Genomic DNA, 24,902 nt, shown 5'->3' on the forward strand with positions numbered 1-24,902 from the left:
AGGCAAGGTCCTAGGACTCAGGTCCTCCGAGAGAGAGAAAGAAAGAGAGAAAGAGAGAATTAGAGAGAGCATACTTAAATTCACACAGGACACCGGATAGGACAGGAGAAGTACTCCAGATATAAAAAAATGACCCCAGCCCCCCGACACATAAACTACTGCAGTATAAATACTGGAGGCTGAGACAGGAGGGGTCAGGAGACACTGTGGCTCCATCCGAGGACACCCCCGGACAGGGCCAAACAGGAAGGATATAACCCCACCCACTTTGCCAAAGCACAGCCCCCACACCACTAGAGGGATATCTTCAACCACCAACTTACCATCCTGAGACAAGGCCGAGTATAGCCCACAAAGATCTCTGCCATGGCACAACCCAAGGGGGGGAGGGCAACCCAGACAGGAAGATCACATCAGTGACTCATCCCACTCAAGTGACGCACCCCTGCTAGGGACGGCATGAAAGAGCACCAGTAAGCCAGTGACTCAGCCCCTGTAATAGAGTTAGAGGCAGAGAATCCCAGTGGAAAGAGGGGAACCAGCCAGGCAGAGACAGCAAGGGCGGTTCATGCTCCAGAGCCTTTCCGTTCACCTTCACACTCCTGGGTCAGACTACACTCAATCATATGACCCACTGAAGAGATGAAGGTTGAGACCGAGTTTGCGTCTCTCACATGGGTAGGCAGACCATTCCATAAAAATGGAGCTCTATAGGAGAAAGCCCTGCCTCCAGCTGTTTGCTTAGAAATTCTAGGGACAATTAGGAGGCCTGCGTCTTGTGACCGTAGCGTATGTGTAGGTATGTACAGAGAGATAGGAGAGATAGGTAGGAGCAAGCCCATGTCATGCTTTGTAGGTTAGCAGTAAAACCTTGAAATCAGCCCTTGTCTTGACAGGAAGCCAGTGTAGGGAGGCTAGCACTGGAGTAATATGATCAAATTTTTGGGGTTCTAGTCAGGATTCTAGCAGCCGTATTTAGCACTAACTGAAGTTTATTTAGTGCTTTATCCGGGTAGCCGGAAAGTAGAGCATTGCAGTAGTCTAACCTAGAACTAACAAAAGCATGGATTAATTTTTCTGCATAATTTTTTGACAGAAAGTTTCTGATTTTTGCAATGTTACATAGATGGAAAAAAGCTGTCCTTGAAACAGTCTTGATATGTTCGTCAAAAGAGAGATCAGGGTCCAGAGTAGCGCCGAGGTCCTTCACAGTTTTAATTGAGACGACTGTACAACCATTCAGATTAATTGTCAGATTCAACAGAAGATCTCTTTGTTTATTTATATTTTTGACAACTGTTACTTTTACTCCACTACATTCCGAAAGATAATAATTTACTATTTACTCCATACATTTTCCCCGGAAAATGGTCCACTTCACACAAATCAAGAGAACATCCCTGGTCATCCCTACTGCCTCTTATCTGGCAGACTCACTAAACACAAATGCTTTGTTTGTAAATTATTTCTGAGTGTTGGAGTGTGCCCCTTGCTATCCGTAAATGTAAAAAACAAGGAAATCGTGACATCTGGTTTGCTTAATATAAGGAGCGTGAAATGATTTATACTTTTACTTTTGATACTTAAGTATATTTTAGAAATTGCATTTACTTTTGATACTTAAGTACATTTAAAACCAAATACTTTTAGACTTTAAATCAAGTAGTATTTTACTGGGTGACTTTCACTTTTACTTGAGTAATTTTCTATGAAGTTATATTTACTTTTACTCAAGTATGACAATTGGGTACTTTTTACACCACTGACCTTTGGTCATGAAGTGCAGTGATTCCCAAATTTTTATAGTCCCATACCCCTTCAAACACTCAACCTCCAGCTGCGTACTCCCTCTAGCACCAGGGTCAGCGCACTCTCAAATGTTGATTTTTCCATCATTGTAAGCCTACCACACACACACTATACGATACATTTATTAAACATAAGAATGAGTGTGAGTTTTTGTCACAATCCGGCTCATGGGAAGTGACGAAGAGCTCTTCTTACAGGACCAGGCCACAAACAATAAATAATTTTGCTCTTTATTTAAAACCATCTTACATACAGTGCCTTGCGAAAGTATTCGGCCCCCTTGAACTTTGCGACCTTTTGCCACATTTCAGGCTTCAAACATAAAGATATAAAACTGTATTTTTTTGTGAAGAATCAACAACAAGTGGGACACAATCATGAAGTGGAACGACATTTATTGGATATTTCAAACTTTTTTAACAAATCAAAAACTGAAAAATTGGGCTGTGGCTGAGGAAAGGCACTACTCCCAATATAAGTGAACTCCAAATCAAAGTAGTTCTCATCATACTTGCACCTCTTCGATGGTCCAATGTCCGTGTCTGTTGTTCGGTGCTTTCCCGGGTAAGGGGGCAGTAGCTCTTCAGCTGCAACATATTCCCAACTATCAAGTGTCCATGCTAGCTGGGCTAACAACAAATGCAGAATTACTGATTCTAGCATTGGATGTGCTCATGGAAGCAGAACAATTTGTGTCATCAACAGGTGCAGGTGTAGTACTGCTAGTAGTGGCAGTTCTACCAGTAGAGCTGGCATGTGTCTCTATGGAAGCGAGCAGCAGCTACCTTTGGCTACATACGGACCGTTAGTGGAATTCTTGCGAGAGAGTAATGGTTAATGTGATTGGTTGTTAATTATTTGACTAGGTTACCTGTATTTGACATTGTGTTGTTATTTCGCTGAACACTAACGTAAACTTGTACATCGCCTTGGTCTGTACAATTGCCCTTATTTTAGCGCCCCAAAAACGTAATACTTCCAGATCAACTGTAATGTCAATACCATTGTAAAGCACAATCTCTCCCCTTTCAAAGAGAATCAATTACATGACCTAAACGCTGTCTGTTTCTGCATAATTCAAGAAGACAATGAGCCCCGTCGGGTCTTTTTAAAAATGGCGGGTGGGGAAGCAAAACTAATGCGTGATAGTGAGAAGGAGAGATGTTGTGTGGGAAAATTGCTTTTTTTCACTCGATCTGTCCAACTTATCACCTTATCGCATCTAAAATGTAAATAAAACACTATAAAGAGTTTATATAATGTGTCATTGCATACCTATTTGAAGGTTTGTGTCGCAGTTGAATCGGGTTTTTAGGGCGGTGCTAAAGTGATCTTAGAAGTTAACAGCAGCTTTGAGAATGATGATCGCATGCAATGATGACGCAGAAAATGACTAGCTTTCCCCCCCCCCTTACCCCCGTCACTGTCCATTTCTTGTTTTTAAAAGATGAGAGTAGTGCTACACCTGGCGGAGAGAGATTGTAAGACAGAAATAGTTGCTTTATGCTTGCTGTACGTTACGGCATGACACGTCACGATGTAACGGAGGGTCCGTTTTTTCAACTTTTCTCCAATCCTATAGAGCCATTACTAGGTCGATCAACGCTTAAATTGAAACGTAATTCACACCCCCGATTTTGAAGTCAACACAGTCGCTAGAGTCCCATTAAGTTTTCTTTGTAGCCTCGTTTGAATGTTGCGGTTGGGCACATATGTACGGAATGGGGTGAGTTTAAGTTAGATGGTTTAATTTTGGCATTGAAACGAGGCTACTCAGGCTACAAAAAAACTCAACCACATCTATAGCCCCGTTGGAAAATATAAATGGACTGTTTGAAATGTGAACAAATAAAAATAAATGAACCCTATAATTTCCTAGTCTAAAAAAAAATACGTGTACCCCGACGGTATTGCGGTAACCCAGTTTGGGAATACCTGATGTACTGTATCTTGTCCACTCTCCACCAACTCAGAACGCAGACTAATGTTGATGACGTCTCCAGTTAAGTGCATCCTGGGTAATGTAGTTCAGGCCAAATATTCTCATGACAGGAAACAAGTAGGCTTCTGCATGTTGGATTTGTAGCTTTAAAAAAAAAAATCAAATTTACAAACATGCCCGAAGCAAATTGACATGTTAACATAAAGCTGCACAACATGATTTCAGTTAGTCAATGTCGAATTCAACAAGCCTCTTATCTATGGTGAATATTAGGACTACAAATCCCTATAATAAAGGAGTGATGCATTAATCATACTGTGTATACTTGCAACTGACATTACATAGCCAACCTACCACAAAATGTTAGGCAAATTCATCTATTTATGAGAACCATCTATTTATGAGAATAACTCCTGACTAAGACACACTTAAATAATCCATCTCATTGCTGAAAGTTAAAATTGTTATATTCCAGGGGTGCATTCTACATTTACGCAGACACAGCATTTTATCCAAACAATTCAAACTATGCATGCGTACATTCTGTTTTATTTACACTCTGTAGTAAAGGCATGCTTTCCTCTTTTGCATGTGGTGCAGAAGTGGCTGGGTGGTATGCGCACGCGCAATAGTGCAGCTCTTTTATAGCCACAGTGCGGCAGGAAAACCGTAACAAGCGAAGAAAAGCAAGAGATTGAATAGTGGAGAAAAAAAGCTATCCAAATGGGAACATGTAAAGGAAGGTGAAAGAACAAAGACTGAATAATGGGAATGTTTTTTCCTCTCTATCTGAAGAAAATATGCGTATTTCTCTTTGAGATTCAGAAATTGGTTGACAGCTATTCAGCGAGCTCCATTTCAAATGGTAGCAGCGGTATGGATGAAAAATACAAGGAGAGGCACTGCTTCCACGATTCATATTGACTCAAAGGAGTTAGACGATACATTACCGATGGCTTGCAGTCAATTATCCATGTCTCCTCCAACGAATTGTAAATTGACGTAGGCATTGAAGGCTGCAAATCAAGTCAAGTTTGGTGCATTAAATTCATTTGGTGGGATGTCATCGACTTCTATTGCTACATAGTAACCTTTGGGTTTCCGACGGCTGGTATTGACACTCAGGGTGTTATAATGGGTGAAGTGACGGACGCAAAGGAATTTAAAAATACCTTTATTGTTCCCGCAATAAAGTCTTTTGATCGTTATGATTTTTCACGAGCAAAAATCTGCTGTAGCCTCACATGGCTAGTGGCCAAAGCATTTGTGACAGGTAGGTGGTTTAAAAATGTATTTGGTCAATAATTACCTTTGAATTGTTTTTCAAACACATTGGTCAACAATTTGGCTATTCTTCCCTGCGATATTATCGCTCAGCTATACATAACTTCACACACAGACCATTCAAGCTTGCAATATATTTCTGTACAATTATTGTATGTATATTACAATATGTGTATGTACATTGTTGTACAATGGATGTGTATGTAGTATTTATATAAATATATGCTGAATCACTTTATTTAGAATACCCAAGAGGAGAATATCCTTCCATAACAAACACACATACATAATTCCCAAAGAGACCTATGCTAAGAAAAATAACTGTTGCATGATAATTTCCTATCTAGTTCAGTTGCAGTGGACTGTAAACATTAAGTTGTGAAGGGATGCCACAAATGATCTCATCAATCTCAACAGATTGTGGATGTCTCCTTGCTTGAGAGCTGTGACCCAGAGTATGACAGGCCCACTCCATAAAATCAAATCTAGATGGGCATAATGGAGTTACATTCATTATCACATGGTTATTGTTGTACCATGGTTATCAGTAAGCTTACAGTTGGCAAATGTGGCTCATATGACATAATAGTAATGAAATAGTACTGTTTCACATAGTTCAAAGTATTAGAAGAGTAATAGGAGTCACGTTTGGATGACCAATAGGTTCTTCAATAAAGACAACAGTTTTATTAATGTGGAGGTATGCCCAAATAAGTTATTTGTTATATAAACTCCAACCAGAACCCAAACCTCTGTCAATCTTTAGGGGGGCAGACAGACTGATGTGAATCATCGCAGCCCAAATGTTTTCCACCCCAGTCCGTTGCTGTAAACCATTGAGTCTCAATGGTCACTGAAGAAAAGAATAGAGAGCTTCTGACTCATCTGTGCGGCAAGGCCCAGCTCAATAATGTGGAATGTAGCTTTGAGCCGGTCAAGTTGTAGCCTGCTTAGGGGCTGGTATCCCGGACACAAATTGAGAGTAGCCCTGGACTAAAAGGCATGTTCAATAGTAGGAGATTCTGCACTGAAAGTGCAATTTAGGCAAGGCTTAATCTGTGTCTGGGAAAGTGGCCCTAGGGGTCTTTGCGATGCATTTTAGTTACTGCACCTTGAGTTTTATTCCAAGGCATGTGGTATTGCTATAAGCCTGGTAGTCTAGGGGACAATACCTGACTTTTGAAAGCAGTTATAACAGCACATGTTCTGATATAAAAGTAATTCCTATCGTATACTTATTTGAGCTGTTTTGATCCTTGGTTTTGTTTTGTTTTGTTTTTGGTAATAGCCAGCAGTTTGCCAGAGGCTCAGGATTGTGCTGTACTCAGTGTACTCAAGCCGACTGTTTACTAAATTGAAGGGCATATAGCGGATGCAGAGATTACTTCGATAGAGGTAACAAAGTAGTACAGTACACATCAGCTCACTGATGCTAGACAATTATATAATTGTGTTTTAAAGACATCTTCTGGTACGTTGGTGACAATACATTTTATTTAAACCTCCTGTTTTAGGCTGGATGATTCAATGTGTAGTTCATACATGCATAATCTATGACCAGATTTACTGTTTTACCTCAATTAGAGTATCTGGAGCATCAGCATTTGTGGGTTCGATTACATGCTCAATATGGCCAGAAACAAAGAACTTTCTTCTGCAACTCTATTCTTGTTCTGAGAAATGAAAGCTGAGAGAATGCGAGAAATTGCCAAAAACTGAAGTTCTCGTACAATGCTGTGTACTACTTCCTTCACAGAACAGAAAGAATAGAAAGAGGAGTGGGAGGTCCCGGTGCACAACTGAGCAAGAGGACAAGTACATTAGAGTGTCTAGTTTGAGAAACAGATGCCTCACAAGTCCTCAACTGGCAGCTTTATTAAATAGTATCCGCAAAACACCAGTCTCAACGTCAACAGTGAAGAGGCGACTCCGGGTGCTGGGCAGAGTTCCTCTGTCCAGTGTCTGTGTTCTTTTGCCCATCATAATCTTTTCTTTGTTTGTCCAGTGAGATATGGCTTTTTCTTTGCAACTTTGCCTAGAAGGCCAGCATCCCGGAGTCGCTTCGTCACTGTTGATGTTGAGACTGGTTGAAAATAACAACTAATTGGTAACACACTGCCATAACCATGTCATAATGTCATAACACCTGATATAACCTGGTCATAACACTGTCATGACACATATTTAGACCTGTTGTGAGATATATTATGGTATTTTATGTCCGATTTTGACTCCTACATAAGTGTCAAAACCCACAAAACCTTCTTATATAACATTTCTGTAAAACATTTTCTGAAATGTACATGTACATTTAAAAAAAAGTAACCTTTATTTAGGCAAGTCAGTTAAGAACAAATTCTTATTTACAATTAACTGCCTTGTTCAGGGGCAGAACAACAGATTTTTACCTTGTCAGCTCGGGGAGTCGATCCAGCAACCTTTCGGTTACTGGCCCACAATGCTCTAACCGCTAGGCTACCTGCCGCCCCAGATACATTAGAGTGTCAACACCCACAAAACCTACCACACAAGGCAAAACATTCCATTACACCATAGCCTACTTCTCAACAGTATGTTTATGTTATATAACATTTTCTGAAATGTTCCAAATTCAATTATCATTGTAATTGCTTACACATTGATGTCAGACATGCACCTACCCCAATGCTCTTTTGACTGATGACTGACTTAAGGGCATGTTCGTGATAGGCCTATCTGGCTTATATGGTGGTCATAATGCTTCTTCGTGGTGTCAGAAAGTGCATTTTCTACAAGTTATAAAATATGATAGAAAAAAAACATGACTGTAAAAGAATGAATTACAACAACAACAACAAAGGATTTAAGAAAAACAAACTTTCAAATGAAAGGAAACTTCTTGGCAGGGAAAAAACACATTTGAATAAATGTGGGTTCTGATAGTATCATGTAGGTGTCATAACCAGCCATAAAATAACACAATATATGTCACAACAGGTGTAAATATATGGGTCAGACTTTGGGGCGAAAGTGCAAATCAATCCCAGAACAACAGCAAAGGACCTTGTGAAGATACTGGAGGAAACGGGTACAAAAGTATCTATATCCACAGTCAAATGAGTCCTATATCGACATAACCTGAAAGGCCACTCAGCAAGGAAAAAGCCACTGCTCCAAAACCCCCATAAAAAAGCCAAACTACGGTTTGCGACTGCACATGGGGACAAAGATCGTATGTCCTCTGGTCTGATGAAACAAAATAGAACAGTTTGGCCATAATGACCATCGTTATGTTTGGAGGAAAAAGGGGGAGGCTTGCAAGCCGATGAGCACCATCCCAACCATGAAGCACGGGGGTGGCAGCATCATGTTGTGGGGGTACTTTGCTGCAGGATGGACTGGTGCACTTCACAAAATAGATGGCAGCATGAGGGAGGAAAATTATGAGGATATATTGAAGCAACATCTCAAGACCAAGTTACAGCTTGGTCGCAAATGGGTCTTCCAAATGGACATTGACCCCAAGCATACTTCCAAAGTTGTGGCAAAACGTCTTTAGGACAACAAAGTCAAGGTATTGGAGTGGCCATCACAAAGCCCTGACCTCATCCTATAGAACATTTGTGGGTAGAACTGAAAAAGCGTGTGCGAGCACGGAGGCCTAGAAACCTGACTCAGTTACACCAGCTCTGAGAGGAGGAATGGGCCAAAATTCACCCAACTTATTGTGGGAAGCTTGTGGAAGGCTACCCAAAATGTTTGACCCAAGTTAAACAATTTAAAGGCAATGCTACCAAATACTAATTGAGTGTATGTAAACTTCTGACCCACTGGGAATGTGATGAAAGAAATAAAAGCTGAAATAAATAATTCTCTCTACTATTATTCTGACATTTTACATTCTTAAAATAAAGCAGTGATCCTAACTGACCTAAAACAGGGAATTTTTACAAGGATTAAATTTCAGGAATTGTGAAAAATGGACTTTCAATGTATTTGGCTAAGGTGTATGTAAACTTCCGGCTTCAAATGTATGTAAAATCGAGCACACAGCCGTGCAATCTCCATACACAAACATTGGCAGTAGAATGGACTTACTGAAGATCTCAGTGACTTTCAATGTGGCACCATCATAAGATGCCACCTTTCCAACAAGTCAGTTCGTCAAATTTATGCCCTGAAAGAGCTGCCCCGGCCAACTGTAAGTGTTATTGTGAAGTGGAAACGTCTAGGAGCAACAACGGCTCAGCCATGAAGTGGTAAGCCACACAAGCTCATAGAACGGGACTGCCGAGTTCTGAAGCATGTAGCGTTTCCTCAGTTGCAACACTCACTACCGAGTTACAAACTGCCTCTGGAAGCAAAATCAGCACAATAAATCAAAATCAGCACAATAAATCAAAATCAGCACAACATTTTTTCGTCAGGAGCTTCATGAAATGGCATTCCATGACCAAGCAGCCGCACACAAGCCTAAGATTCCCATGCACAATGCCAAGCGTTGGCTGGAGTGGTGTAAAACTCTCCTCCATTGGACTCTTGAGCAGTGGAAACGGGTTCTCTGGAGTGATGAATCACGCTTCACAATCTGGCAATCCGACGGATGAATCTGGGTTTGGCAGATGCTAGTAGAACACTACCTGCCCTAATGCATAGTGCCAACTGTAAAGTTTGGTGGAGGAGGAATAATGGTCTGGGGCTGTTTTTCATGGTTCGGGCTAGCCCCCTTAGTTCCAGTGAAGGGAAATCTTAATGCTACAGCATACAATGACATTCTAGACGATTCTGTGCTTCCAACTTTGTGGCAACAGTTTGGGGATAGCCTTTTCCTGTTTCAGCATGACAATGCCCCCGTGCAGAAGGCGAGGTCCATAAGAAATGTTTTTTTTTGTGATCGGTGTGGAAGAACTTGACTGGCTTGAACAGAGCCCTGACCTCAACCCCATCAAACACATTTGGGGTGAATTGGAACGCCGACTGCGAGCTGGGCCTAATCACCCAACATCAGTGCCCGACCTCACTAATGCTCTTGTGGCTGAATGGAAGCAAGTCACCGCGGCAATGTTCCAACATATAGTGGAAAGCCTTCCCAGAAGAGTGGAGGCTGTTATCGCAGCAAAGGGGGGACCAACTCCATATTAATCCCCATGATTTTGGAATGAGATGTTCGAAGTGCAGGTGTCCACATACTTGAATGTCATGTAGTGTGTGTGTGTGTATATATTTATATATAATTAGTTTTGGACTTCACTGGGTCTTTAACTAACCAAATGATAATATTATCTAGCTGGTATTCATAAAGATCAACATCTGAAGATCTACATCTAGCATAAAAGAATAGTCAAACATTTCCTCATAAAGGAATGTACCACTTAATATACAACCTTATTATGTATTTTTAGTGACACATCCTTTTAACTAGTTTTCCCAAATGTTCTGACCAAGAGTGATGCAATTTGATTCAAGCTGCAGACAGAATATTCTACTGCAGTGCCAGTGAGCAGATTATGTTTTGCTGCTCTAATATTAGAGAATACAGTACATGAACTTCTAACTAGATCCTCCATGTATTTTTAATTAGGTCTGAATGAAATGGGATGATACCATAAATACGGTCTCTTTCGTTCCCAGAGGTAGAGAGGCAGAGCTGGTCTTCAGATCCCAGGGAACACTGCTCAAGGCTCAGAATACTTTCAGGCACATAAGCAATTAAACACATTAACACACGCACACGAACACACACAAACACACACACACATATTGAAATTAATCTGGAGTTTGGAATAGAATTTTTTTCTCTCTCAGATTTTGATTTGATTGCAATGGTAACCTGTGTGGAACATAATAAGGCAGTTCTCCTCCTCACTAATTGCATTGTACCAACCAAGGTTAGAGAGGCGAGAGACCTGAGGATTTAAACGTAACCTGTTAGATTTGGGACTCAACTCGAAGTCGTCCTCAGTGACTTGATACTTGATTCCGACTTGCTTAAAATTGACCTATTGACAGCTTTGGATTTCCTTTTGGTGTTTTTCTTTGCCTCTTTGTGAATGCTACTGTTTACTATCTTATCTGGGTCTTTTTTGAAGGGCAAGCCCAGTGAGAGAGGAGTAGGCTATCCCTTGTCAATGTAGAGTCTTTGATCAAGGGGTGCATTATTGTGTAATCGTCTCGAAGAGCTCTAGCCCCGTCACTAAACCTAACCTGGGGTGTGCTCAGCATAAATATGCTATCTAGAACAACAAAAATGCCTCTGACATCTAGAATAAAGAATTACGTTGGCTCTATTCATAGCATTTCTATCTGCAACGTTCCAAAACGTTTTTGTACTGAACATGGCCCTGTCCTCACCTCTGTCGGAGCCACGCCCACCATCCCTCCAATTATTCCTTTGTTCAGTTGCGTTCTCCACTGATACCAGTTCAGATGTATTCTTCATCCACATAATGGTTTAGGTGAGGATTATTGATAGGGTAATCTGATCCTAGATCTGCGGTTAATAGACATTTATACCTCTAGGACCCTTTGGTGACCTTGTCTTTGATCAGATAACGTGTTTCTGTTATTAGCTGCTGACTTGGCCTGTCTGAAATGATTCGCTGAGTGGTGTGAGGGTGGGATGAGCCTCTGTCACCGTGGCTTTTACACACCCTCGTCATAACGAACACCCATCTGCTCCTTCTGATATGGGTGTGTTGCATATCCGGAGATCGGTCTGTGTGTGTATGCATGTGTCTGTGTGTGTGGGAGCGTTACCCCATATAGCATTACAGGGTGGGGGTCAATCTCCTTTTAACCACACTTTGTTTGTTCTAATGTGCAGCCACTTGAGCGGTGTGAAAATCTGGTAATTTTCGTAGCTGTTTGAGCAATCTCAGTCTCTCTGGTTTTTATACCTTCCCCATTTTCTCAACACCCTGTAAGTCTGACAATAAGGAGCTGAATTATTGAAATCAGGCCCACTCGTATCTGTCAGCTCGTGTGCGCCCGCCCCCACAAATGCGCACACACTCTCTTATGTTATCCGTCTCTCTCTCTTTGATAAAGCAGACTGAGGGAAGCTCCCTGGGAGATAGAGAGATATGGAGTGCACATGAATCGATCGGGTTCCTCTCCTACTGTAGTTTCCATGGTAACGCACCGTGTGCTCCATCCTATGGAGATCACGCCCATGTCTTTGGATGAGGAAAGAATGAAGTAGACTTGCCAGAGTTACCATCAGTCATGTAGTGAAATATCAAACCTTCAAATAACCCTTTCAAACGTACTGATCTTCTAGATTCACTAATTGATTGATTCTCATCATATCAGGAATGTGACAAAAATGCAGTAGGAGGTAATATGAGGTGGTGTAGGCTGACCTTCCACTGTGTTTAGGCCTGCATGCTTTTAAACTGAAGCTCCTCCCCTCTATCATTCCTTACTTTCTCTCTCACATACTGTTAAGTGTTAATGAATTAAAATGGACTTTGGTACAAACTGCGTATTCATATTCATCGTTTTGAACCGTTCTCCCTCTCTCTCCTATGCAGACAGTGTGCCGGCCGACCTGAAGGAGCCCTTCTACACAGACCAGTATGATCAGGAGCACCTGAAGCCTCCAGTGGCCAACCTGCTGCTGTCTGCTGATCTCTACTGTAGAGCCGGGAGCCTCATCCTGAAGAATGACGCCGCCAAGCCCCTGGTTGGCCACGATGATGTCATCCAGGCCCTGGCTCAGAAGGGCCTCTACATCACAGACCAGGAGAGGCTGGTCATAGAGCGTGACCTCCGCAAGAGGCCCATACAGATGGTAAGAAAGAGGGGTTTGATTGATGGTTTGTGGGTGGGGGATAATGGCAAGGTGGCTATCTTTGTTTTGGTTGTGGGTACAGCTACTGTGGATTTCTTTCACATCAGATCAAATTAAATCAAGCTTTATTTATACAGCACTTTTCAGACATGGAATGCAACACAATGTGCTTTTACAGGAAAAAATAAATAAAAAGATTTACTACACAACAAACATAAGAGGAACTGAATGACTAAAAAGGCGCCCTAACATGCTGACCACACCGCCCGCGTTGCGCCCACACTGCTCACGCGCGTCAACAACCGTCTGCGTAGCCATGCGCTAAAATAGAACTTGGTTCTATTTGTGACACTTGACGCACTGCAAGTCGCGCCTCTCCCATCTCCTCATTGGATTTTAGGAGCATGTACCCATGTGGGTGATTGAAAGAGGAACTGATGTCCACAGTCGGTGGTGGTAAAATAACAACACAATGTTTATATCCCAGGACAAATTAGCTAGCAACAGCAAGCTAGCTAGCTAGCTAGCTAAATTGCCATAAATGTTTAATGCTTTTCGACCTGTCCCCAAATTAAGATATTTGGTTCCGAGTTCGTATTGATATTTCAACCTGCATGTCCTGATCATGTGGTGTGGGTGGACAAAAATCAACATGCGCGATGGCGCACTCACTCTGTGGGGTCAGCATGTAAGGGAAAGAAAAGTGTGTGCACGGGTGTGCATGCGTCTTTTTCTATCTTCCACTCTCCCTTTTGTCTCTTTGTACATCTCTATAGCCTCTGTTTTCTCAGTGTGTTGTCTCAATCTACAGGGTTTAATTGACAGGGGTTCCCTTCCATAACGAATCAGTACACCATCATAAGCATTCGAATGGGAATGTGGGCATCCCCCTAATCATTTCAAATCCAGACCCACTATTTTTACGGTCCTCCCCAGAGTCTATATGGAATTTTAACCCTGTCTGACTGTCAGTGTTTTTCTCCCTGTCCCCAGTACTGTGGCTGTCTTTTTGTCCATCCACCCATATTCTCTCTAATGCTCTTTCTCTGTATTCCCCTGTTTTATCTTTCGGTATCTTTCTCCCACTTTCTCCCTCAGTTCTCTCTCGGGTTCAGGTCAAAAGTAGTGCACTCTTTTGGGAAGGTGCCATTTGTGATTCAGATTCTATGTTGCTTCTTATTGTGATGTTTTGTCGAGGCACTACAGAAGTGACTAGACTAGGCTGCTTTGTCGAGGCACTACAGAAGTTACTAGGCTAGGCTGCTTTGTCGAGGCACTACAGAAGTGACTAGGCTAGGCTGCTTTGTGAGGCACTACAGAAGTGACTAGGCTAGGCTGCTTTGTCGAGGCACTACAGAAGTGACTAGGCTAGGCTGCTTTGTCGAGGCACTACAGAAGTGACTAGGCTAGGCTGCTTTGTCGAGGCACTACAGAAGTGACTAGGCTAGGCTGCTTTGTCGAGGCACTACAGAAGTGACTAGGCTAGGCTGCTTTGTCGAGGCACTACAGAAGTGACTAGGCTAGGCTGCTTTGTCGAGGCACTACAGAAGTGACTAGGCTAGGCAGGCAGCCCTATTGAGATGGAATGAGATTATGTCTCAATTATGCTTTTAGATACAAATATGGGTTCTTGGGACGTTGAAACATTGAGGACACCTGCTCTTTCCATCACAGACTGACCAGGTGAATCCAGGTAAAAGCTATGATCCCTTATTGATGTCACCTGTTAAATACATTTTAATCTGCGTACATGAACTGGAGAAGACAGGTTAAAGAAGGATTTTTAAGCCTTGAGACAATTGAGACATGGATTGTGTATGTGTGCCATTTTAGAGTGTGAATGGGCAAGACAAAATATTTAAGTGTCTCTGAATGGGGTATGGTAGTAGGTGCCAGGCTCACCGGCTTGTGTCAAGAACTGCAACACTACTGGGTTTTTCAAACAGTTTCTCCTTTGTACCAAGAATGGTCCACTCCCCAAAGGACATCAAGCCAACTTGACACAACTGTGGGAAGCATTGGAGTAAACATGGGCCAGCATCATGAGGAATCACCCCAGAGATTTCATAAATATATCATATGGAATGTGAGATATCACTGCGATGACTGACTATACACCTTATCCACAGACCATACGCCCTGTAGTACTTTTCTGTAGTATGCTATATGTGTATTGCTCTATTGCTTTACATTTTCCAGTAGCCAGTAATGAATGTTCTTCATTTTAGTACTGGAGCTGCTGCTGTTAGTTCTCTCCTCTCCCTCCCCCTTAACTCCTCTAAAACAGCATTGTTGTTGATGTGACCCATAAAACAAGTCTCTCACACCAACTTTTGAGAGATGCTAATAAATGTATTTTATACATTAAATGCATAAAGAAATTAGAAAAAATGAGTGAAGTTTCATTCCAAGATGCTATATCTCCATTTTCAGAAATGCTGCTAAATGAGATTTTATTGTTTTAAAGAAATTATGAAAGAGATTGGTTTGTTTTTTCACTATCTAAATCAGGGCATGGGGTTTGTTGAATGACAGACATGTATTTGTTTAAAATCTGTCACTTGATGGTTTCATTTCAGAGAGACAAATAACCATGTTTTTTGCTAAATGCTATATATCTGTCTCACTCTCAGAGAAATAAGTAGTACTGTGTAACGAATAACTACATTTTTTATGAAGAAATGTACAGATGATTCATTTGTGACATCAACATAATAAAAAAATATATATAATGGTATGAGATCTGTATTTAAAACATTTAGCCCTGTAAACAAACTTAAAATGTCTAAATTGATGGTTTCGATTATGGGATTTTACTATATTCTGTTCCAGTTAAAGGGTTGTTCGGATTCAGTTAAATCTGTGGACCATTATTTTTTAAAGGCTAGCTCAGAATATGAGCTTTCCAAAACTTGTTTATATAGTATAAAGATCAGTCCTTTCGGCAGCCCAAATAATATATTTATAAATCCTATCATTGGATGGTTCGGTAGTTGGGTTTCCCAAGGGACTCAATAGCTCAATAGCTGACTTAAGTTGTAAATATAGAAAAAAGGAGTTGCCTGGTCGTGTGTATGGATCTTTCAAATCTTGTAATTTTCTCAAACCATTACTGTCCATGATATCGGTAAGGGTACAGATTCCACATTTGGACCATTAGGGGGGATGCAAAAGGCCACCCTCCTGATCGCAAGGTATTATTGTGAAATATTGGAATATGGGCATGCCATTTTGATTCCCAGTTTCATTGTTTATACATTTTGAACCAAATAGAAATGGTTTACATTGTTAAAGGGGTATATTAGTTAAGACCACCTATTCCAGGGCAATAGGAGACACCATACAGCACCTTTGGAAAGTATTCAGAGCCCTTGACTTGTTCCACATTTTGTTAGGTTACAGGCTTATTCTAAAATTGATTAAAATATTTTTTTCCCCTTGTCAATCTAGGCACAATACCCCATAATGACAAAGCAAAAACATGTTTTTAGGAATGCTTGCAAATAAATAAACTGATATCACATTTACATAAGTATTCAGACCCTTCTTTGTTGAAGCACCTTTGGCAGCGATTACAGCCCTGAGTCTCCTTTGGTATTACTTTACAAGCTTGGCACACCTGTATTTGGGGAATTTGTCCCATTTTTCTCTGCAGATCCTCTCAAGCTCTGTCAGGTTGGATGGGGAGTGTTGCTGCACAGCTATTTTCAGGTCTCTCCAGAGATGTTCAATCGGGTTCAAGTCCGGGCTTTGGCTGAGTCACTCAAGAGACTTGTCCTGAAGCCACTCCTGCATTGTCTTGGCTGTGTGCTTAGGATCATGGTCCAGTTGGAAGGTGAACCTTCACCCCAGTCTGAGGTCCTGAGTGCTCCGTTGCAGGTTTACATCATGGTTCCCTGTACTTTGCTTTGTTCATCTTTGTTCATCTTTGCCTCGATCCTCATTCATATATCTTTATGTACATATTCTTTATCCCTTTACACTTGTGTGTATAAGGTAGTAGTTTTGGAATTGTTAGGTTAGATTACTCGTTGGTTATTACTGCATTGTCGGAACTAGAAGCACAAGCATTTCGCTACACTCGCATTAACATCTACTAACCATGTGTATGTGACAAATAAATTTGATTTGATTTGATTAGTCTCCCACTCCCTGCCGCTGAAAACATCCCCACAGTATGATGCTGCCACCACCATGCTTCACTGTAGGGATGGTGCTAGGTTTTATCCAGACGTGACGCTTGGTTTCAGGCAAAATAGATCAATCTGGTTTCATCAGACCAGAGAAATTTGTTTGTCATGGTCTGAGAGTCTTTAGGTACATTTTGGCAAACTTCAAGCGGGCTGTCATGTGCCTTTTACTGAGGAGTGGCTTCCGTCTGGCCACTCTATCATAAAGGCCTGATTGGTGGAGTGCTGTAGAGATGGTTGTCCTTCTGGAAGGTTCTCCCATCTCCACAGAGAAACTCTAGAGCTCTTTCTGAGTGACCATCTGGTTCTTGGTCACCTCCCCGACCATGGCCCTTCTCCCCCGATTGCTCAGTTTGTCCGGGCGTCCAGCTCTCGGAAGAGTCTTGGTGGTTCCAAACTTCTTCCATTTAAGAATTATGGAGGCCACTGTGTTTTTGAGGACCTTCAATGGTGCAGACATTTTTTGGTAACCTTCCCCAGGTCTGTGCCTCGCCACAGTCCTGTCTTGGAGCTCTACAGACAATTCCTTCGACCTCATGGCTTGTTTTTTGCTCAGACATGCACTGTCAACTGTGGGACCTAATATAGACAGGTGTGTGCCTTTTCCAAATCATGTCCAACCAATTGAATTTACCACAGGTGGACTCCAATCAAGTTGTAGAAAACTCTCAAGGATGATCAATGGTGAGCTCAATTTCGAGTCTCATAGCAAAGGGTCTAAATACTTATGTAAATAAGGTATTTCTGTGCCAAAAAAACAAACAGTTTCGGCAACATTTGAAGTCATGGACAAACCTGTGGTACCATCCAGCCGTACCCAGGAAGCGCTGAACAGCCTTGAGGGATGTGGGAATTGGGAATTCCTGCACTGCTGCTTCTTTGGCTGGATCTGCATGGATACCTTCAGCATTAACCACATGACCAAGGAACTTGAGTTCTGGCAAACAGAAATTACACTTCTTCAAGTTCAGGGTCATACCTGCAGCATTTAGTCTGTTGAAGACGGACTGTATGTCTTGCAAATGATCCGTGACAGAGGAGGAGTAGATTTTTTATTTTATTTTTCCTTTATTTAACTAGGCAAGTCAGTTAAGAACAAATTCTTATTTTCAATGACGGCCTAGGAACAGTGGGTTAACTGCCTTGTTCAGGGGCAGAACGACAGATTTGTACCTTGTCAGCTCGGGGATTCAAACTTGCAACCTTTCGGTTACTAGCCCAACGCTCTAACCATTAGGCTGCTACCCTGCCGCCCCAGATTGAAGGAGTACAAACCAGCAGGGGTGACAAAGGCAGTCTAGTCCTGACTGGCGGGATCCATTGCCGCTGTTCAGATCCAAATTACTGAAGATGGATGCCCCTGCCAGAGATTCCAGTATGTCATTGATGTTCGGTAGAGGGTAGGCATAATTTTCTGTTAATGCATCCGGCTTCCTGTAGTCTACACAGAATCGATATCAACCATCTTTCTTTGGAATCAGGACAACCGGAGAAGCCTATCTGAATAAAAGAAGGTTCCATAACTCCATTCTCCAACATGCTTTTGAGCTGTTCATTGAGATTTGCCAGTTTGGCGGGGGACAGCCTGTAGGGATGCTGTTTTTAATGGGGACTTGGTATAGATTTTGTGTTTGAAGACAGTTGTACGACCGGGTGTAAGAGGACAGACCTCACTGTTCATCTCCAACATCTGGGAGAGCTGCCACCTCTTGTCCTCCGACAGACATGCCTGTTCCACTGCTTGTTTGATGTAGAAATCAGGGGGGACGGCTGTAATCAGAGTGATAGCGTGGTTCTCTGGCTTCACTGGTGGAACTTGTTTTTGTCTTTTCTTTGTATTTTCTTTGTCATTGTCTTTGTCTTGACCTAGCCAGGATTCTGAATAAGGTAGCAGGCTCCACCCTGAAATCAGTGCATTTCCAGATTGAAATGGAGGATTCCGGGAATGGTCAGAACTCAGCCGATAGGATGGTTCGGACATCGAGATGGTCAGTCCACTGAAGAACATGAAGTCCAAGGACTACAGCAAATGCAAGGCTCGGATCTGCAAGTATAGCCACAGGAAGGTTAATAATCTCATTGTGCAGCTGTATTGTCATATCAATCCAGCCCAAGGGAGTGGTAGGTTCTCCATTGGCCAAGTACAATGGTCCTTCCTCCCAGGTTCTAAGCTCCTCGTGATGTAATGTCATGTTTCGCCACAGGGGCTCTTGCATCAGGGTGTAAGTCGATTATGGCCTTCCCTCTCCAGTTCCTAACAGTCAGAGGAACCAATAGTTGTTGCGGAATAGGAATAAGACAGATAGTTGTGCTGTCTGAAGGCTTCATAGTGGGCATTAAGGCCGACCCAATTGTATGCAAGCCACCACACCTGTCAAGACTGTCAGTCTTCTGACCTTTTCCTGAATCCTAACGCTGGCCATAGAGGAGGCAAGAACCTGGAGGATGTTGGACTATACACCTCCAGCAAATCACTGGACTTTTGTCTTGGATCTTGGGCACAAACGGCTGAGACGTTTTAGCCCCAGGAGAGTTATTGGGTTACCGGGATGAGGGAACAAAGTTTTGAGTTTGGAGGTGGTGCTTCCAGTCCTTCTCAAACTGAGTCCAAGATGCACCAGATCATCCACATTCTGCACACATTCCCGAAGTTGACTGGCAAGGCGGGGAACCATGTTTTTAAGAGAAGTTTGACCATCTCCTGCTCAGTAATGTCAGTCTTCCATTTCCTACATAGAACTCGATAGGAGAAGGCAAAGTCCCGTATTGGCTCTGCTTCACCCTGGACTCTGTTACAAACCAGTTCCGCCAGTTCATCCTCATAGTCCTCTGAGAGGAAGGCTGAGAGAAATGTATATTTTTAACTCCTCCCAGGTTGACACATGTTCACAGGCTATCTCCCACCAGTCTCTTGCTGTACCATGGAGAACACTGCGGAGTGTGTCAAGAATCTCCAAGTCAGTAAGGGGCCGGATAGAAAGGAAATCATTACACTGGTGGGAGACAGTGGCTCAACATCCTCTTCTGGGCTGCCAAAAGTGGGTAAAAGTAGTTTGATAGAGAGAGAGCTCTCCAGAGGAGGCATGACAGTGGAAAGGGGTCTTTGGGAAATGGGAGTTCTGTTTAACAGTATCTTCAAAAGGGGGTTTGTAGTGCTACCTGTTCCTATTCCCTTAATGGCAGAGCCAGTGGCAGAGGTAAACCCAGAGGGAGGTGCAGATGATTTGTCCACAAAGGAAAAGCACTGCATTAGCTCCTGGTGCAGCTCCTCCTGTTGAAGATCTGTGGCCTGTGCTTTTTCCATCTAATTATAAGGTCTCCTTTTGAGTCTGTTCAATCAAAAATCATAGTTTCCCTGTGAGAGAGTTCTTCATGTCCTCCATAACTTCTTTGAGATGATAACACACTCCCTTCACAACAGAGGCTGACTCCTCTGCTCTCTTTTCTTGTTCCTCCTCAAGATAAGTTATGACTAGATGATGGTTAGTTTCTATGAATGTTTTGAAACTTTGCATTTTCCCTTGAACATCTTGCTTCAGAGAATCTTGTAAATATTTCTGTCTCTGAACAGTTTGCTGTTGGTTTTCCTTTGACGGAGGAGGTGAGCCAACCTCAGCTGCACATCTTTCTGATGAGCCTCCACATTTCCACTGGAATGGCATTCTCCTGCATTGTCAAACTATGGTTGGTGTGTGTCCATTGTTGTTCCATTTGTCCAGTGAGCACAGAGACACATCTTCCAGTGGAGCCAGTGGAGAGAAAAGACAAGACACACCATATAAAACACGTCACAGCACAGGGGTAACCCAACCAAAAATACCTCATAGAATAATAAATGGCAGAGCTATTTAACAGCAACTTCATATAAACAATTTACAAGAAAGAACCTAGTCATCAACATTAGAGGATTTGCAACAATGTTGCTACTAATCCATGCGATCAATAACCGGTGCGGTCCCAAAATATAACAACCACGACCTAGAGCGGTAACACAGATGATCGAATTAAACACTTTACAACCTAAGCACACTGAAAATAACAAGACTTCTGCAGCATTGCACACACTATCAAACTGCCGCGCCAACCAAGAGCTACCCCCCACAGAGAGCCGGAAGTGTTGTCTTTATTTTCTCCTTTCTGACTGCTGACGCGCTCTTAAAGTGGCAGAGCACAGTGAAGGCACATTCTGACAGTGTAATTTATACATTTCATATATGCTATTGCTAAAATAATAATTTGGTTGTGTTCATGAAGGTGTTAGGTATTATGCAGTAGGTAGCGTTAGAATACCATTTCTTTCTTTCTTTAATTTAAAATGAGTTTGTTGCTGTAGGATATATGTAAAATAAAATAAAATCAACTGTTCAATCAATTTTATTAGTGGAGTGCCTTTGATTCAACTATGAAACAGAAACCATATGTTTTGGAACATGGTAACAGCTTATTTTTATAACGCTATTTTTTTTTTAAATACTCCAACTACAAAGATGCACTGTCAGCAAAATCTGTGGTCAAATGATGAAAACAGTGACCTAAAACATCATTATAAGCACTAAGTGTGCTTGATACAGTATGTAGTGAAAATCAGCACAAAAGCAATAATGGAATTATAATGAATATACTGTAAGTGTCGATATGACAGCAGTCAATTATTGTCAGCTCGTGCTTACATGGTGTGCGTTTTTCACATAATGGCATCAATTGGATTTCATTTAACGGTTACTCCTTGTCCTAACAGTTGATACAAATCTTAGCCACTTTCACTTGCTTAACACACTTCCCACAAAACAATTCCCTTGCAGGTGACACTGGTGTCTTGGGTTTGGTTTTTTGTGCATTTGGCCACCTGGCACTGTCTCCTCCTCGGGAGCTGTGCAGAATTTGGCTCGCGCAAAGGCTTGCGTGGAATCTTTGCTGCTGCCTTGGCCCTAATATGTCTCTCACGTAACCCGTATGCCAGACTCATGATGAAGTCTCTAATGGGCAAGGGTGTAATTCATGCATTTCTTGAACAACACGTTTGCTTTGATTGCAGCCAAATCAAGCATGTTGTAGAACAAAGCAACAGGCCAGTGGCAGGTGCCTCCTTTCACAGAGTAAAACCGTGCCATCTGATCCAAAACATCCACACCAACCTATGGAGCAGAGTACAGTAGAGAACATTAGGATTATTTTCTCATAGCAAAAACAACATGTGTTATAGACAGAAGATCATAGTTATACTATCACCCTGTAGCACTCAGTTCTGTCATCACGAAGTGCTTTGAGAGACTAGTCAAGGATCATATCTCTAGACCCACTTCAATTTGCTTACCGCCCCAATAGATCCACAGACGATGCAATCGTCATCACACTGCACACTGCCCTATCCCATCTGGATAAGAGGAATACCTGTGTAAGAATGCTGTTCATTGACTATAGCTCAGCATTCAACACCATAGTACTCTCCAAGCTCATCATTAATGTTCGAGGCCCTGGGTCTGAACCTCGCCCTGTGCAATTGGGACCTGGACTTCCTGACCCCCAGGTGGTGAAGGTAGGAAACAACACCCCCAATTTGCTGATCCTCAACACTGGGACCCCACAAGGTTGCGTGCTCAGCCCCCACCTGTACTCACTGTTCACCCATGACTGCGTGGCCAAGCACGCCTCCAACTCAATCATCAAGTTTCAGACAACACAACAGTAGTGGGCTTGATCACCAACAATGATGAGACAGCCTACAGGGAGGAGGTAAGGGCTCTGGGAGTGTGATGCCAGGAAAATAACCTCTCACTCAAAGTCAACAAAACAAAGGAGATGATCGTGGGCTTCAGGAAACAGCAGAGGAAGCACCCCCCAATCTACATCGACGGGACAGCAGTGGAGAAGGTGGAAAGCTTCAAGTTCCTCGGCGTACACATCACTGACAAACTGAAATGGTTCACCCACACAGACACCCACACACAGTGTGGTGAAGAAGGCGCAACAGGAGGCTGAAGAAATTTGGCTTGTCACCTAAAACCCTCACAAACATTTACAGATGCACAATTGAGAGCATCCTGACTGACGGGCTGTATCAACGCTTGGTACGGCAACTGCACCGCCCAAAACTGCAGGGCTCTCCAGAGGGTGGTGCGGTCTGCACAACGCATCACCGGTGGCAAACTACCTGCCCTCCAGGACACCTACAGCACCCAATGTCACAGGAAGGCCAAAAAGATAATCAAGGACAACAACCACCCGAACCACTGCCTGTTCACCCTGCTATCATCCAGAAGGCGAGGTCAGTACAGGTGCATCAAAGCTGGGACCAAGAGACTGAAAAACAGCTTCTATCTGAAAGGCCATCAGACTGTTAAATAGCCATCACTAGCACAGAGATGCTGCTGCCTATATCATTGGCCACTTTAATAAATGGAACACTAGTCACTTTAATAATGTCACTTTAATAATGTTTACATGTCTTGCATTACTCATCTGTCATGACTCTCATGGTCGAGGATCCAAGGCCTCAGATCAGCTTGGCAAATGGCTGACAGATCGCCAGATCCCCCTCACTCCCACAGGAGAGGAGAGGGGTGGCTGGGACAGTTTTACGACACCTCACGCCAATCGTAAATATTATGCAGCAGAGAACCCTCTCCTGCTCTTCAGTATCAACCAAAGGAATGCCTTTGTATAGAAAGACTGTTGGCTGCCTAAAAAGTCTAACATCCAAAAAGTGAATATTGGAACAATATCTCTAAGATAGGAATGTTAGGAATGGTCAGTGGGGATCTAAAAAAAGTCATATTGTTTTTCATTTGTAATGTCATTAATAACTGTATAACGAAAATACTGTAACATGAAGAGCTTTCACACGGTTTGTCAAGTTTACATCCTTTACGTTGTGTAGGAAATATGAAGAACAATGAAACTATTTTCGTTAAGATTTTTAAGGTGATTTTAGTTTTCTAAAGAGATCATAATTTTCATGTCCTTTGCACATTAACTAAGTAATGCCCCGAATGAGGTCTGAAGAGCATGTCAGTGTTATGGAACTGCCCTTTATCAACCAGAGTGCTTAAAAGGACTCGCTTAGAATTAACATACCAGACCAGCAGACATGAAGCGTGAGCTAAACGTTACAAATGGTTGAAACGCTAAGACCAGAAAAGGTGTAGCTGTGGCTACACTGCTGAAAATACTTAGACCTTTGAATCTCCACATGAGGTAAATAAGATAAAGACTAGACCTTAACATAGCCAGTCTGCAGCTGGGCATGTAAAAGTGGTCCTAGAACTTTCATTAAAGACACGAGGTGGGAAGATAGAAAATCCCATCTGTTTTTTTATTGGTGCATCTGAAGATCTGTTCTGAAGAAATACTCCATTGGAGACAGGACAACCCATTGAGCCGTTCCCCATAGAAGGATTGATTGGTTTCAACAGAGAGATGACAAACAAAGACATCTTCACGTAAATGCATTGCATTTCTTACCCAAACGGCTTCGGCTTGTGTGTAAGGTATATGGTTACTGTGAGCGTAGTTTCCAAATGTACGATATATGTCCCTTTCTCCCTATCTCTCAATTTTCCCCACCCGCTTCTCTGTGTAATAAGCCATCAAATCTTGTCACTCCACTAGGGACCTTTGTCTCATATAATGTGTATTCTGTGTTATTATTTAGTTAGTTCGTAAATAATTAATTAAACCAATTTGTGTAGAACTGAATAATCAGAAAAGGCTGGGATTCTTGCGGATTCAAGAAGTCCACGACGTTCAGAATGAGACTGATATGAGGTAATGAATAATAAGTGACTGTTATCGATATATAGATCTAACTTATATTTTCTTGAGTTTTATTCGGGAGATGGTAACTCGTTAACTTTGGGATAGGGGGCAGCATTTTCACTTTTGGATGAATAGCGTGCCCAGAGTAAAC

The 24,902-nt window shown here is 42.2% G+C and overlaps 1 protein-coding gene across 7 annotated transcripts in view; it reads left to right on the forward strand.

Moving 5' to 3' along the window:
* The first annotated feature begins 4,401 nt into the window (after positions 1-4,401).
* LOC112236743 (calmodulin-regulated spectrin-associated protein 2) overlaps positions 4,402-24,902 on the forward strand; it is an 81,614-nt gene continuing 61,113 nt past the window's right edge. For all 7 annotated transcript variants that reach the window (XM_024405346.1, XM_024405349.1, XM_024405347.1 and 4 more), the window contains exons 1-2: positions 4,402-5,024; positions 12,547-12,806. In XM_024405346.1, the coding sequence (XP_024261114.1) occupies positions 4,886-5,024; positions 12,547-12,806 (399 nt within the window). In that variant the 5' untranslated portion in view covers positions 4,402-4,885. The remainder of the gene's footprint in view (positions 5,025-12,546; positions 12,807-24,902) is intronic.

The sequence above is a fragment of the Oncorhynchus tshawytscha genome, linkage group LG05 (assembly GCF_018296145.1).
Source record: "Oncorhynchus tshawytscha isolate Ot180627B linkage group LG05, Otsh_v2.0, whole genome shotgun sequence".
Taxonomy (NCBI): Eukaryota; Metazoa; Chordata; class Actinopteri; order Salmoniformes; family Salmonidae; genus Oncorhynchus; species Oncorhynchus tshawytscha.